The sequence below is a fragment of the Apus apus genome, chromosome 11 (genome assembly GCF_020740795.1).
Source record: "Apus apus isolate bApuApu2 chromosome 11, bApuApu2.pri.cur, whole genome shotgun sequence".
NCBI classification, from domain to species: Eukaryota; Metazoa; Chordata; class Aves; order Apodiformes; family Apodidae; genus Apus; species Apus apus.
The window spans coordinates 9,226,988-9,240,746 of NC_067292.1; the positions used below are offsets into that span (position 1 = coordinate 9,226,988).

At 37.1% G+C, this 13,759-nt stretch overlaps 1 protein-coding gene across 1 annotated transcript; it reads right to left on the reverse strand.

Annotated features, from left to right (window-relative positions):
- Positions 1-195: 195 nt before the first annotated feature.
- NAE1 (NEDD8 activating enzyme E1 subunit 1) lies at positions 196-12,847 on the reverse strand. Its single transcript, XM_051629115.1, has 20 exons — positions 12,766-12,847; positions 11,832-11,935; positions 11,684-11,744; positions 10,753-10,783; positions 10,127-10,198; positions 9,750-9,829; positions 8,914-9,023; positions 8,458-8,567; positions 7,829-7,891; positions 7,511-7,574; positions 6,485-6,576; positions 5,611-5,670; positions 5,391-5,524; positions 4,569-4,644; positions 4,207-4,246; positions 3,112-3,198; positions 2,178-2,270; positions 1,652-1,766; positions 1,528-1,577; positions 196-479 (listed from the first exon to the last, which is right to left on the reverse strand). The coding sequence occupies exons 1-20, from the start codon at positions 12,819-12,821 to the stop codon at positions 370-372; spliced, it is 1,608 nt and encodes a 535-aa protein (XP_051485075.1). The 5' UTR covers positions 12,822-12,847; the 3' UTR covers positions 196-369.
- Between the last annotated feature and the right edge of the window lie 912 nt (positions 12,848-13,759).

The window sequence follows — 13,759 nt, forward strand, 5'->3', positions numbered from 1 at the left end:
GTTACATTGACCTTCTTCAGCCCTTTGCAAGTCTTCCCCGCTCCCCAGTTTCAAGAGTAGCTTTTATGAAAAAAAGATTCAGTTCTGCTGCAAACCCGGTAAAAGCCCACTGGTAAATGCCACTTACCACACCCCAGAGCAGCTGCTGCTCTCCTTTCAAAGCTGAATCAGAAAATTCTAGATTTAAAAACACAATTTCAGGAGTTGGTATGATTTTATTTGTCCTCAGGAAAAAAGAAAAAAGATAATAGTTAAAAATAAAGGAACTTCTAATATGCAGGTCATACAGAACAGCCCGGTCAGTGGCAGGACAGCACAGCGGTTACAGAACGCAGCAGACCTGGTGGCAACCAAGGTGAGATGGTTATCCTACAGCTGGAAAGTCGCTGAAGTCTGTGACATTCCACTGTAAATATAGGTGTTACTAAAAATTACAAACTGCCCTGTAATGACTTTGATAATCTCCTGTGCAGCAGCTCCTGTAAAAGTAAAAAAAAAAAAAAATGACAAAGAACAACAAACAAAACAGACAGTAGTTGGCAGGCCATACTTAAAAAACAATAATGTTTTTATCTACAACTCATTACACTGGGATTATTTGGAAAACACCTGATACAACTTCTAGGAGGAAAAAATGCTTTTCAGTACTCCCCAGTACAAAAGAGGCTCAGAAAGCTGTTCCTTCAAAAGTTAGCTTTACACACACTTTCCTGTATGTACTTTCTCTGTCTGTACACATGTACACACACACGGAGTAAAAACGTGTGAGCAGACGGACATGTGCAAGTTGTGACCTCTCTGAACGAAACTGAGAAGTTCAATTAAAAAAAATAAACTGAAAAATAAATGGAAGGGTCACTTCACTGATCCTTTTGTATTCTCCTGTAGTATGAAATACCCTGTAATTTCTTCAGAATTTTTATCTAAGGCACTGCACATACCAAATTTCACTTAATCAGAAAAAAATTCTTACATCCATGGAGTATTTAATACATAATTATCTTCAGCACTGCATGAAGCCAAATAAAGAAGGTAAGTTAATGCATAGATAGATTCTGAGCATTCACTAAACCAAATGTAATTTCCATAATACCCAGAGACTGAATTAAGGTAAGCAATCAAGACTATTTGTTTTTAATAGATACTTCACATAAGTGTATTCTGTTAAAGGAAAGTGTGCATTGTGTTAATTTTAGTATTACTACAATTAGTCCCTTTTTTAAAAGCAAAGCCTCTTTCAAGCATTTTCTTTTTAAACAAATTTTTAAGCTACTAGAATAGATTATTTTAAAGTTACATTTTACTTCTTTTCCTGGCTTTAAACCTTTGCTGTATCCACTTTTTCTACACACCGTAAGAGGTCACACATCTCAAGAAGGGGAAGGATTTTGTTTTAATACTATCTGCGATTATATTGTCAGAGCAAGGACTGTAAAGCAATTAAAACAGTGGATAATCTGATCCAAGTATGTACTACATCAGGTTACTTTGTTTGTATAGACTTCAGAAACAGAGCAGCATTCCTACCTCCCATGAAGGCAGCAATGGCATGTGGCTCCGCAGCTCCGTAGCGACAGCTGGACAGCAAAGAAACAGTCAGAATTTTCAGGGCAGTTTTACAACAATGTGACTCTTAAGAGGTAGTACTTACAACTCATGAACGTAGTCATCTTTCACCACCACAGACAACCCATGTTCTTGTAAGAAGCCAGTAAGGCATGATTTTAGTTTTCCAATATCATCTTCTACCTGATAGTTATAGACACCTGAAAAATAAGTCAATGGTTTAATCACAGAACTGTAACACCATATTCACAGTTAATGGGCATAAATAGCAGGCATAAGGAGTTTAGTTTTCTGAAAAGCTGATACTAAATTAATACTAGACTAATAATAACTGAATATTCTGTTGATGCTACTCACAATAATGACAAATTACAGCACAGCTGTACTGATTCATAATCCACACAACCCATTTTAATGGTATCAATTCAGATAAATTGCTTAAGTTCCCAAAAAGAAAGAATTCTCTTTAATTTTCACATTTAAAAAAATACGTTAATATAGAAACAAATGCAAAATTAATGCTGTATTTGTAGTTTATAATCAGTATTATAGTAACTATTGGATCTCTGTATTTCTTGTGATCACGTTAAGTAACTCTGGTATTAACATACCTGGGTATCTACCATGCTGCTTATAAAATCTATCTACAGCCCGTAGCATCAAGTACAACACCACTTCACTGTCTGGGTTATCCATACTGGAAACTGCAAACAGCAACAGAACTGGTTAGCTGGTGTATGACATAACCATACAGGGGGTATTTGATACAAACTGTTCAGTGAAGGAAGATATTCACATTTTAACTCCGATAGCTGCTGTAACATTACATGCGATATTCCTGAGTTATAATTCTGGGATTTGAAATGCATGCTCATATTTAACTGTAATGACTGTAAATACAAAACAAGCTTTAAATTACTTGACATACAGCTCATCTGTCCAAATAAATAGTAACTACTACCAAAATCACAAGGCATATTACCAGCTAATTCAAGGAGCTTTCGCTTTTAAGTATTATGACATGTATAAATACAAATACTCAGGGGACTTGTGCAAGCTTAATTTAAACAAACTTTGATTAAAAGTATTTCCAGCTTTTTTTTTTTCTTTTAATTTATGGAGGTTCAAAAAAATAAAATGCAATATTAAGTAACTAGTTCACTAATTGACATACTGAAAAGAAACTGAGAGGGGCCAAGACAACTATTCTTGTATCTTTGGTCAGGTGAAAGCACTTTTCCAGCTCTGTCAGAGGTAACTGAGGTATAGAAAAGATAATTTTGAAGTACTGTTTTATTTGTGTGCTCTTTAAAATAAAATGTGAAAGGAAAAATACAAACCTTAAACATGCATCAATCTCTAAGGTAATTTTTGAACTTTCAAAAATCAAACTGAATTCAACATTCTAGACTTAAAAAAAAATACTTCTAGTTGATGCTGAATTACAAAGCTGCATAATGAAACAGAACATAGAATTATTTTTGATCACAAAATCATTCCAAGTTGAAAATGTCATTAAAGCATGTGCCAAAAAGGAGTACTTACTGATTTCATCCTTGTTAAAAGTGTTTAAGCCATATTCTTCAGACAGAGACCTAGACCGCACCACCCGGAGAAAAGCCGAGTTGTTGCCTAAGCAGAGGGTGCAGAAAGGAATTACTTACTTGAATGTGTCACCAATTTCTAAATCTTTCCACATCTCTGATGTGTTAAACTTAACAGGCTAATTTTAACTTCTAATGTTTTTTTGTTTCTTCCTGCAGCTTGCATTAATAAAATCTATTAAGACTACATTTAGGTCTATGATCACAAGTACTTTAGTGAAACACTTCACGCTTATTTACTTCTAGAATATAAATGTTTCTGCAATGTTTATTTAACAGCTCTTCTACACCAATTCATCCATCACAGCTTCATCTTTTCCTTTCCATGCTGCAAATTAACATCGGTTCTTTTCATAATCTGCTAGGCCTACCACTGTCTCACACATTCACACTTAATAATCTGAGATTATAACAATGAGCAGGAAAAGGTTCTTCTCCAGTATCATTGCTGTGAAACAACACACTGTGCAGCTACTACCTAGCACTCAAAAATGAGGTGCTGCAAGGGTCTCTAGCTTCCCAGCAAATGATGGATCAATGCAGGGGCTGCATGCTCCTGGCTACGTGCTTACAGGAAAACTTTCCAGTTGCAAGGAGACTTAGTAAGGCTGCTGTGGATATGTAGACATACCCAGAACAGACATAACCTGAAGTGCCATCAACACTACTACTCATTGCATCCCTGTTTTATATTTTCAGACTACCAGAAGTTTAAAGAGCCTGAACTCTCTGAACTCCGTATCACAGAATGGGCAAGGAGGATTAAGTACTAACTACAGGAAGTAGAGGACATCTACTACCTGTTGTTTGAACCTGAAAAAGTATCACATCTTTTAAAAGCCAGTCTTTATACATCAACTATTGAGAGATGCTGAATATCTGTTAATCCCACTGAAGATAAGGGATGGAACTGCTAAGCACTTACTTGAAAAAATTCAAGTATTAAGCTACTGATTAAGACCTACACCATCACTCAAAAGTTTTTGATTATCTGATCATTTGCCTAGACACAGTAACAGAATGCAAGCATACTCACAAAACAATTTTAATTCTCTCTCCGAAATAGATTCGGGTGCCTAAAAGAGAGAATATACTAATTCCAATACATACAATGACCAGAGAATTCATATTTTCAGAGATATTCATACATTCATTGTGAACAACTAGCCACTCTTGCAAAAGAAGAAAAAAGGTACCTTAAATTGCTAAAAATATACCCCTGATGCCTTTTACTTTTATAGGACCAAACAAAAAGTGAGAAATGAAACAGACCACTGATATGAAATGTCATTAGTACTTAATTAAGCCTTCTCATGTCTGTCACTTGTGAATTCTCTATACAGAATGTCAGGGGGAAAAAATTCTATCCTGTCAGAACGGCCATACATTTGTAATTACCTTGCCTAGGGATTGTAACAATTTAGCAGCATGGTTACCCACAGCAGAAATATCCTTCTTTGCTTTTTCACGGTACCTGTTAATAAAACACAAGTCTTAATAATTATAGCATAAAGCCAAGAATCTCACAGTGAAGAACATTTTGTTTTGTATTATAAAGACAAAATATAAGCCACATGAATGGAAGTGAGCTACAAGGCTATGAATGCACTTACTACCTCCCTACGTGACTGTTCAGCACAGCTAAGCTCTTCACTGAACCTGTGCTTTATAACTACATGCATAACAGTTTTCTAGGAACTAGTTAAAGTTAAAATGAGTATTTGCAGTTCATTTTCATGCACACCTTTCCTTATCTACTAAACAATTCCCTTGAAAGAACATTCATTAGAATCAAGTATTTAGAACTAATTACCTAGGAAACTAGAATTTCTGTATCCCGCCATATATATATATTGAGGAGAAAAACCCAAGGCTCTGTTTAAGCAACAATTTGCTTTGGACAGCAGTAGCTGGACTATGGGATATACTATGGATAGAAAGGACTTTACTAGATCTGCAACTAAGAAAAGCGATCATGTACTACCCAGCCTTAGGAAACTGGGATGCACTGAAGGCTCAGGCCCTAGCTCCAAACAGCAGATAACATCCCTACATGAAGCAGATAGTTCCAGGCTGCTGTGCTTCCCACACCCTGCCTCACTCCAGCACTACATAGCTACTTTTTTGTTTTTTTGAATACAGGAATTGATGCACTTTGTGAGACGTGAAGTCATGACCATTTACTACCTATGAGCAATAGGAAAAAAATGGTGTGCTTACACATTTTGTAATTTGATAAATTTATTGGAGTCTGCTATCATATCAGGAATAGTGCCGCGGACAGGCAAGCTTCCTTGCCCCTCATTTGCCACAAATTCTTTCACAGCTCGAGCCAAAATCCAAAAGGAGGGTGACTGCAAATACACAAGGGACAGTCATGTACAAAAAGCATTTATGATGCTTTTCCAACATTCAGCTCTTACCCTTAGTTACTCATTACCTGCTCTGTGAGGTTTATGCAGCAATCATCATTAAAAATCTCTTCAATGCATCTTGGAACCTATACAAAAAAAAAAAAAAATGAACTGGGTTTGTATTTACTTGAATTTCCATTTCAGCAAGGATCAGCACAGGTCAAATAAAAACAGAACATAATCTAGAAAGAATGCAAAACCTGCTTTTATCCCATGTAGCTTTTGCAACTTGCCAAGGATGAGTGATGAAGGATATAAGAGGCCCATTCTAAACCATGAGTTACTACTTCAGGATTGCTTTAAAAAAATTAAAATTTCACTTGTAATGTTTTTAAGCTTGATCAGTTTATGAAAGGAATTCCACAAAATGTTCTTCAAGAGGAAAATACTGAATGTGCTGAGTCAAAGGTTCCTTGCAGCACTTCATTTCTATACAGAAAAAATACTAAAGCAAGAGGCTTCAGCATAGCACTTGAACAATGCTTTCCGAATCTCCCCCCTAGCCATTTATTTAAATCAGACATTATCCACACCAGTGACTACTAATTCTTCTACTAATTATACCAAGGACTTCACAGTAAGAAAGTCTGATACTGTCAAACACACAAAACCACTGTGAATGAACTCTGGTGACTGACTCATTCTATACTTGAATTCACCTCTTGAGGAAGCAAATGTAGCTTCCTTGCACAAGCAAGGAAATAAAAGAACTTCCCTAAGCTATAGTGGCACCTAGTGTAGGTCTATTTTACCACATCGTTTCAATTTTTAAAATCGTACTAATATTGTTCTACCTAAACATAAACGTTGCAAATAGGTCCTGAAAGTTCACAGCACGTTCAGAAAAAATGAGGTAATTGAAATTTGATCTTGCTTTTGTCATATAAACGTTTATTTTACCTCTGTAGTATTTAATGCTGTGTTCACATTTTTTATAGCTTCTTCAAAGTTTTCCTCATCTTCCGGGGTCCCGTTTTCATTCTTTAAGATACCTTTATAAAAAAAAAAAACAAAACACATTCCCCTGAATTACATCTCATCATTTACACCTTACCAACAGAGCAGACTGGCTTTGGATGTATTTGTGGTATAATAACTAAGTGGTAAAAAACTGAATTATCAGTAAGATGTACTAACAAAACTAACTACATATACATTCTTCCTATGATTCATTTTTATTAATTATCCCGTGATGTTAAGTAGAAGTTACTTATCACAGAAATATCAGTTGATTAGTGCAAGAAAGAGTAAAGTTCATAATCACTAAAGTAATGCAGACAGTGGCAAAAAAACAATTTATCTCTTGGTAAAAAGCCAATTATCTCTCCCTCCCATCACCAGTCATGTTTTGTTGGGTTCTTTTGGTCAATTATGGCAAAGGTAATTAGTACAGGTCAGATCAGTTTCCCCAGCCCAACCTGGGGATAAAGATGACAGAATTACTCAGGTCAGCTTTAATGAGGAAATAACAAAAATTCAGTAAATGGTTTTATTCTACAATATATCAAAACGTATCTGATTGAAACAACTGCAAGAAATTGTCTGTTCACTTACTGGCTGCAGTGCATTTCTCTCTCTCTAGACTAGTTATTTAGAGCTATAGTGATTACCAACAGTTTGGTGGGTCAACTGACCAACTAAAAACTTGCAATTAATAACCATTTCGGTGTCAAAAGCCAGTTGCATCCCTCTTGGTTACATCTTCCATGTTAAATATCAACATTCTACTTAAGGCCTCTCCTCCCACCCAAGCAGTACACAGTAAGAAACACCATGGAACTGCATTTATAAGCAAATCACTGTATAAAACAATAATTTAGCAGAAGAATCAAACTGTATATGCCACAGAACTTTTGATAATTTTTCAGGTATTGCCTTATGTATTTCTGCCAGTGTGAATAAGTGACTCCTCAGACATATTATTACCTTGCCGAATCAGTTGTCTGAAGGCTTCTTTTTCTTTGTAACTCTTGGGCAACTGACCACTTCTCTAAGTTTAAAAACACAAAAACATTTTGTCTTGAAAATAGCTACTACTAACCTCATTGTGTTCAGACTGGTGAAGTCTGTCACTGTTCACATGCATTCACTTTTCTTTCAATTACTTATTTTATTATTTCACCTGCTTTTCTTTGTGTTAGACACTGCCAAAGTAATAATCTAGTTTGTATAAGATATTACTAAAGTAGTAGTAACAACAACAAAAAATAATAAACTGATGACTTATGCAGTTTTGCAATATACCTCATTGAACCACTTTGTTAGATACTTGGCTACAATCACAATCCATGGAGTGTGACTATGGTCCTGTAATTGAGAAGCAGAGAAAAGGAGACAAATTAAAAAACTATTTTCAATGTAAACTCCTAACACCCGTTCCACTACTGTAAAAACACAGGACATATTTCAGATTTTGATTAGAAACCACATTCCCTACTAGAACAAATTATTAAATTCAGTCCTTTACTTAAATTAAAAAAAAAAAAAAAGGGGTGGCTGACCCAATTCTCCAATACTTTTCTGGAGGGCAACTTAATGTTACACACCAATACCCACTCTGCAAAAGCTCTGCAGCAGCAAGTAATCAGAAAAATAATACAAAAGAGGGGGTGATGGGGAATAAATCTAACAAATGATCAAGCTGTCCAACAATATTCTTTACTTCCCAAGACCCCACTTGCTTAAGATTTAAATACAAACTGTAACATTCAGGGCAGAGGCCAAAAATCGTGCCTCATGACTAGTTCTACAGTTGCCTCTGCTCAGATGAGTGTCAGCACCAAAAACCATTGTCCTCCAAGAGTCATTTTCATAGAATCCCAGTTTTATGTCTGCATCTGTCTTGGAGCACATAGTGCAAACCACATACCAACCTTTCTGTCCATATGATCCAAGTCGTAAGACTGAATGTGTTCCCTCAGTTCTGGAAATGGCTTGTCCAGTCTCAGATCTTCCAATGCGTTGTCAGGATGAGATTCAACAACTATGAAAAAAATTACACAATGCATTTCAGGCTTATGTTCAGCCTTCAGAACAGAGCTACACACCAAATACGGTGCATCATAAGCTTGTTTAACTGCTTGATTCTCAAAATAAGTTTCTTGTGTAACTTAACTTTACTGTCAGAATAATCTCCCATTTTACTATTTATTACAGTCTGTAATAACTATGCACTCCTCAAAGAACAGTCCTGGTGATGACATAAAACCTAAATAGTAAATACATCACAAGATAAAAAAAAAAAAAACAACAAACAAACCTCAAAGTGATATTACATATTGGAGCTTTAAACCTTTTAGAAAAGTCTTTATCTCAGAAAATTCTCTAACCTGTATGTTCTTTAATAATGACTCTCATATAACCAACCAGACCATAAGTCCTGCAGACGAGCAGAGGAATGTTAGAATTCCAGAGAAGTTCTGCCAAACGCAGCAATGTACTGTGAAGAAAAACAGATAGGGTTTTTTTTCAGCTGTACAAGAGGACAACACATAACTACAAAGCTAACTTTTATACTCTAAGTCACTTGTAAAAGAGAAGTTTTCTATGAGAGAACTCTAATATTATAATGATTCTAAGCCCATATAAGGTGATTAATTTTATATGTCAATTTACACTAGATTAGAAATATATTTATCTATTAGCATACTTGTATTTAAATCCATCCTCCCCCATGCTCCAATATCAATTAAACAAAAAACTTCAATGAGTTGTGAAAGAAAAAAATAATTACATCTGTGTGTTGCACAAACAGAACTTCCAGCAGAAGCAATTCCAACCAGAGGATTTTGAACAGCACACAAGTAGTACCTTTAGTCACAAACCCCTGCCAGGAAATCCCTGCTTCCAAGGGGAGGCAAGTTGGCTCTTACTTCTTTAAGAGATGGTACCTTATAGCTACTTTGGATCAGAAACAACTTTCACTACAAAAAAGTACTTGACATAGACCAATACACCTGAAGAGAGCCCCAGGAGTCAGGCATGGATCTGACAGAAATCTTAAAACTACGTATTATCATATTAAAAGATGAGTACAAACATGTCATCACAATAATGACAATAGTTCTGTTTTGCTTAAGTTTTCCTGCACGAATATGCCTGCAGCTGAAACCTGCTTTTACAAGTGTATGAAAACAAACAAACAAACTCTACATGATCCTTTTACCTTTCTGGTAATTGTGTTGCAACCACTAAGTTGAACCGATTAAAAAAGGAAGGGTCATTGTCTAGAAGTTTTTCCGGACTCTAAATAGCAGAAAAAAAATTAAAAATATTAGGAAACACTGAAAGTTTCTGAAAACACAGCAAGTGTGTTCAACATTAAATGTAAAGTGTTAAGTGAAAGCTACAAAATTATGAAGTTATAGTATAGTATTTTAAAATATATAAATTGACTGCAAAAAACGGAAAATCTTATTCCTCAAGTATTGTTTTATCATGAAGCTACTTAAACTGCAACATTACAAAGACAACACAAGTATTATTTCAAACTTCTATCACATTATATAACAAGAAGCTTACAACTAATTTAGGAGAACTAACCTCTTCAACAAAGTTTCCAGAAACATCATTATTCAATTCTTGCAAGAGCTCTGTGGCACTCTGGGCACGATTCTGTTTCAGAACAATCAAAATAATGTTTTAGTTCTTGAAATGTAATTTCTATAGTATATCAGTACTACATATGCTGCATGCTAAATAAAAGACCCCATGATAAGCCAGATTTCTTATTCCAAACCTCACTTACCTGAAGAAAATATAAAACCCTTAACAGGCAGTTGTTTGAGATAATTTTTAGTAACGTAATTTTAAAAATAACAATTATACTACAGCTATTTATTTCCAGGAGTTACCTATCCCTTTTGTACTCTCCTTTTTTTGTGTGTTTTTTTTCCCCCCATCCACCTCTCTACTCTTCAACCACAGTTCTCTTCCATCTTGTCTTTTCAAACATTTTCTTAACCATATCCCATTCATTTCTCCCATTAAATCTACCAGAATTAAGCCTATCTTCTCAGTTATGAGCCACTAAAAAGTAAGTACAGGGACTTTTGTCAAAGAATACACAGATTTTAAACCTACACATACATATTTTTAGCATTTCTTATACTGTTACATTCAAGTATTTACTCAGTACTTTCATGCTTTCCCCACACCCATCTCCTTACCTGACCAATATGGCTTTTTTGTAGAAAGAAACTGAAAAGGAGACAACAAAAGGAGTTACGCGTGAAGTGATAATTGAAGAAAAAGAACATTAAAACTACATTTTGTAGTTCAGTACATGTTGCTGACTCTCCTACACAACAGAGTTTCCCTTAAATTTGCATTTCTTCTCCCCACCACTATAATACCTTCCCTTGTGATTAGTTCCTTAGCAAACTTTCCAATGCTTGAGCCACAAATCTGAAAAACTCCTGGAACCCAGGACCATACTGCAGATTCTTTTCCACTGGGCTAACTGAAGACCCATCAGTACTAATTTCTTCATGTAATGGAATACACTTCCCCCCCCCCTCCCATAACCCTGTAAGTAGACAGATATTTGTAGGCATCTACCTGAACTATAAGACAATATGACCTAGACTTAGTAAACAAATTATTTTAATAGGATTTGTAAAGAGTTTCTTACACTTTCCCCCCCCAGTCTTACAAAGCTATGAAAGCTAACAAAAAGCTATCAGTCACAGTTTCACAATGACAAACTAATGAAATGTAAGCTATTTTCATAACCAAAATTACAGAAAATACATGTAACCATGCTAAAAAGCAAGTAAATCTTGCTTTTTCGTATCTCAAGAGTACAGCAAACAAGTTATTTTAAAATATGTTCATACTGAGTAGATCACTGCCTTCATAAATTTGATTTGTGAAGCAGAGACCTACAAGATACAAAACCAGCAACTAAAAAACACCTGTGTAAAATTTAGCAGCTAATATCAAAATGATCATGCACTCTGTATACACCACAAACACGCAAAACCACAAAGACTTGGAGAAACAAGAATGTTGTAGGATTCCTTAACAAGTATAGAGATGGAACTACTTATGAAATGCTGTTACTTATCATTTTGTACCAGAAACCAGTAAGAAACCTACTTATTTCCAACATCTTCTCCAGAGACCCGATTCCCATCAACAATTGTAAATGAACCGATACCTTGAGGAAAAAAAGAATTCCTATGAATAACCAGACATTATGAAATTATCAGATCCACTACAAAGGACAGAAAAGGCACCTACTTACCTGGCAGCACTAAGTTTTTGAGTATTTCAGTTCCTGTTGCTGTTGCATTTATCACACAAACGTGGGCAGATTCTAAAGCTTCTTGTCCGTGGTCACCCCACAATCTGTATTGGGGCAGAAACAAAAGCCTTCTGAAATAATTTCAAATCAGACTGTAAAGCAAATATAAAGAAGTAAATAAACAATCACAACTGGAAGCTAGCATACTGTTAATTCACTGCTGAGGGGGGCTAAATTGCACTAACCAAAATGAGCTTTCCTTAAGAAAACTCAACTGTGACAAATCTGAAACTTTCTAAAGAGCAACCTAATTTTTCTGACAATTCATTTCTCCATCTTTACACTCTACACTGTATCAATGCACAAACTTTTTTCTGTTATATTTATTTTTTTACAAGTCAGCACAGGTTGAAACACTCCCTACACAAATTTTGTCCTAAAACTCCATGTTCTCTTCTCCATAAGTTTTATTTAAAATAGTACATTTTCATTTGTTTTATAATACCAGCCACTAAAGCGCACAAGCACACGGAAATCACGCTTGGTGAGTTTAGTAACGTATAAATTAAATACTCGGTTAAAACAGCCCCCTGATCTCCCCCGGTTCTGCTCTCTCCAGCAGACACAGCACCCTGACTGTTAAGGCTTTCAACTCCTGCAAGCGTGTGAAGCCCAACCCGTGCCATGCTCCAAACTCCGGCTGCCTGCAGCACAACCCGCCCGCCTCTCCCCTTCCCTCTCCCTGCCTTCCCCCCACGCCGGCACAGACACTGTGGCACGGCTCGGGCACGGCTCGGGCACGGCTCGGGCACGGCCTCCGCGGGGCCGCGGCCGGCAGTCCGGCCTGCAGCCACGGGCAGAGGCGGGCAGCGCGGCGGGTCCCGCCGTGCCGCAGCAGCCGGGGCCGGGCCGGGCCGCAGCCCCGCGGCGCTACCTGAGCTGCCGGTCGTATCGCTGCTCCTTCAGGCTGGCCCGGCCCGGCTGCGCCATCGCCGCGCGCTGCCCCGCCTTGCGCAGGCGCGGCCGGGAGCGCGCAGGCGCGGGGGTGCGGCGGGGCCGCGAGGGGGCGCTGCGGGGGCGCCGGGGCGGGGCCTGGGCCTGCGTGTCCCTTCGGTTCCTTTCAGTCCCTTCCCCCCCCCCAGTGCCCGGAGGAGATCCCCGGTAAGTAAGTGTTGAATTCCCTCCCTTAGCAATCTAATTAACCTCACGATGTTGCTTTGGGAGAGGAGTAGCTCTTCCAACTCTCCAAGTTACACTGGATGCATAAGAATCTCAATATACAGTCATCCCGGTTTTGTGTTTGCAAAAAAAAATTGAGAATATAAAATTTTAAATTTCTACTGTCAATCAACAAGCGTAGGCAGTCACTTTTAAAATAAAATATCAAAAAATGAAAAAAAAAATCTGGAATTATTCTGCTTTTTAATGTTTAGTGCTGGCAGGACACCCTCCAATTTATATTTACCTTATGAAGTATTTTTGTGCAGTTTCATTATAAATTATTTTAATGCACACATAAAGAACAGATGTCACCTTAGTATAACATTGCAAGTTCCCATTTGGAAATTGCCAGCATTAGTAATGGCAATGTAAGAAGAGAGATGAGCTGCCTGGATAAACAAGATACTCTTGCAAGAACCTGAGGGGTAGGCGAGCTCTGGAGTGATTAATGTTTTAACATTTAATCTGCTCCTACCTATTGCACTTCAAAGTCTCTAGAGTGAGCAGCCTGTACCCAAACTGACTGTATTTCTGCCATATTTTTGTTAATAGGCAGTGACACACCAGACACACTCATATGCATTAAATAACAAAAGCACATGACACCTTGTTCAAATGTGTGTTGTCATTATGGAAGCTGCTCAGCAAAGGAATTGCCAATTACTTAAGCAAATACACTTAGAGTGCTCTTCACCTTGAAACCAAAT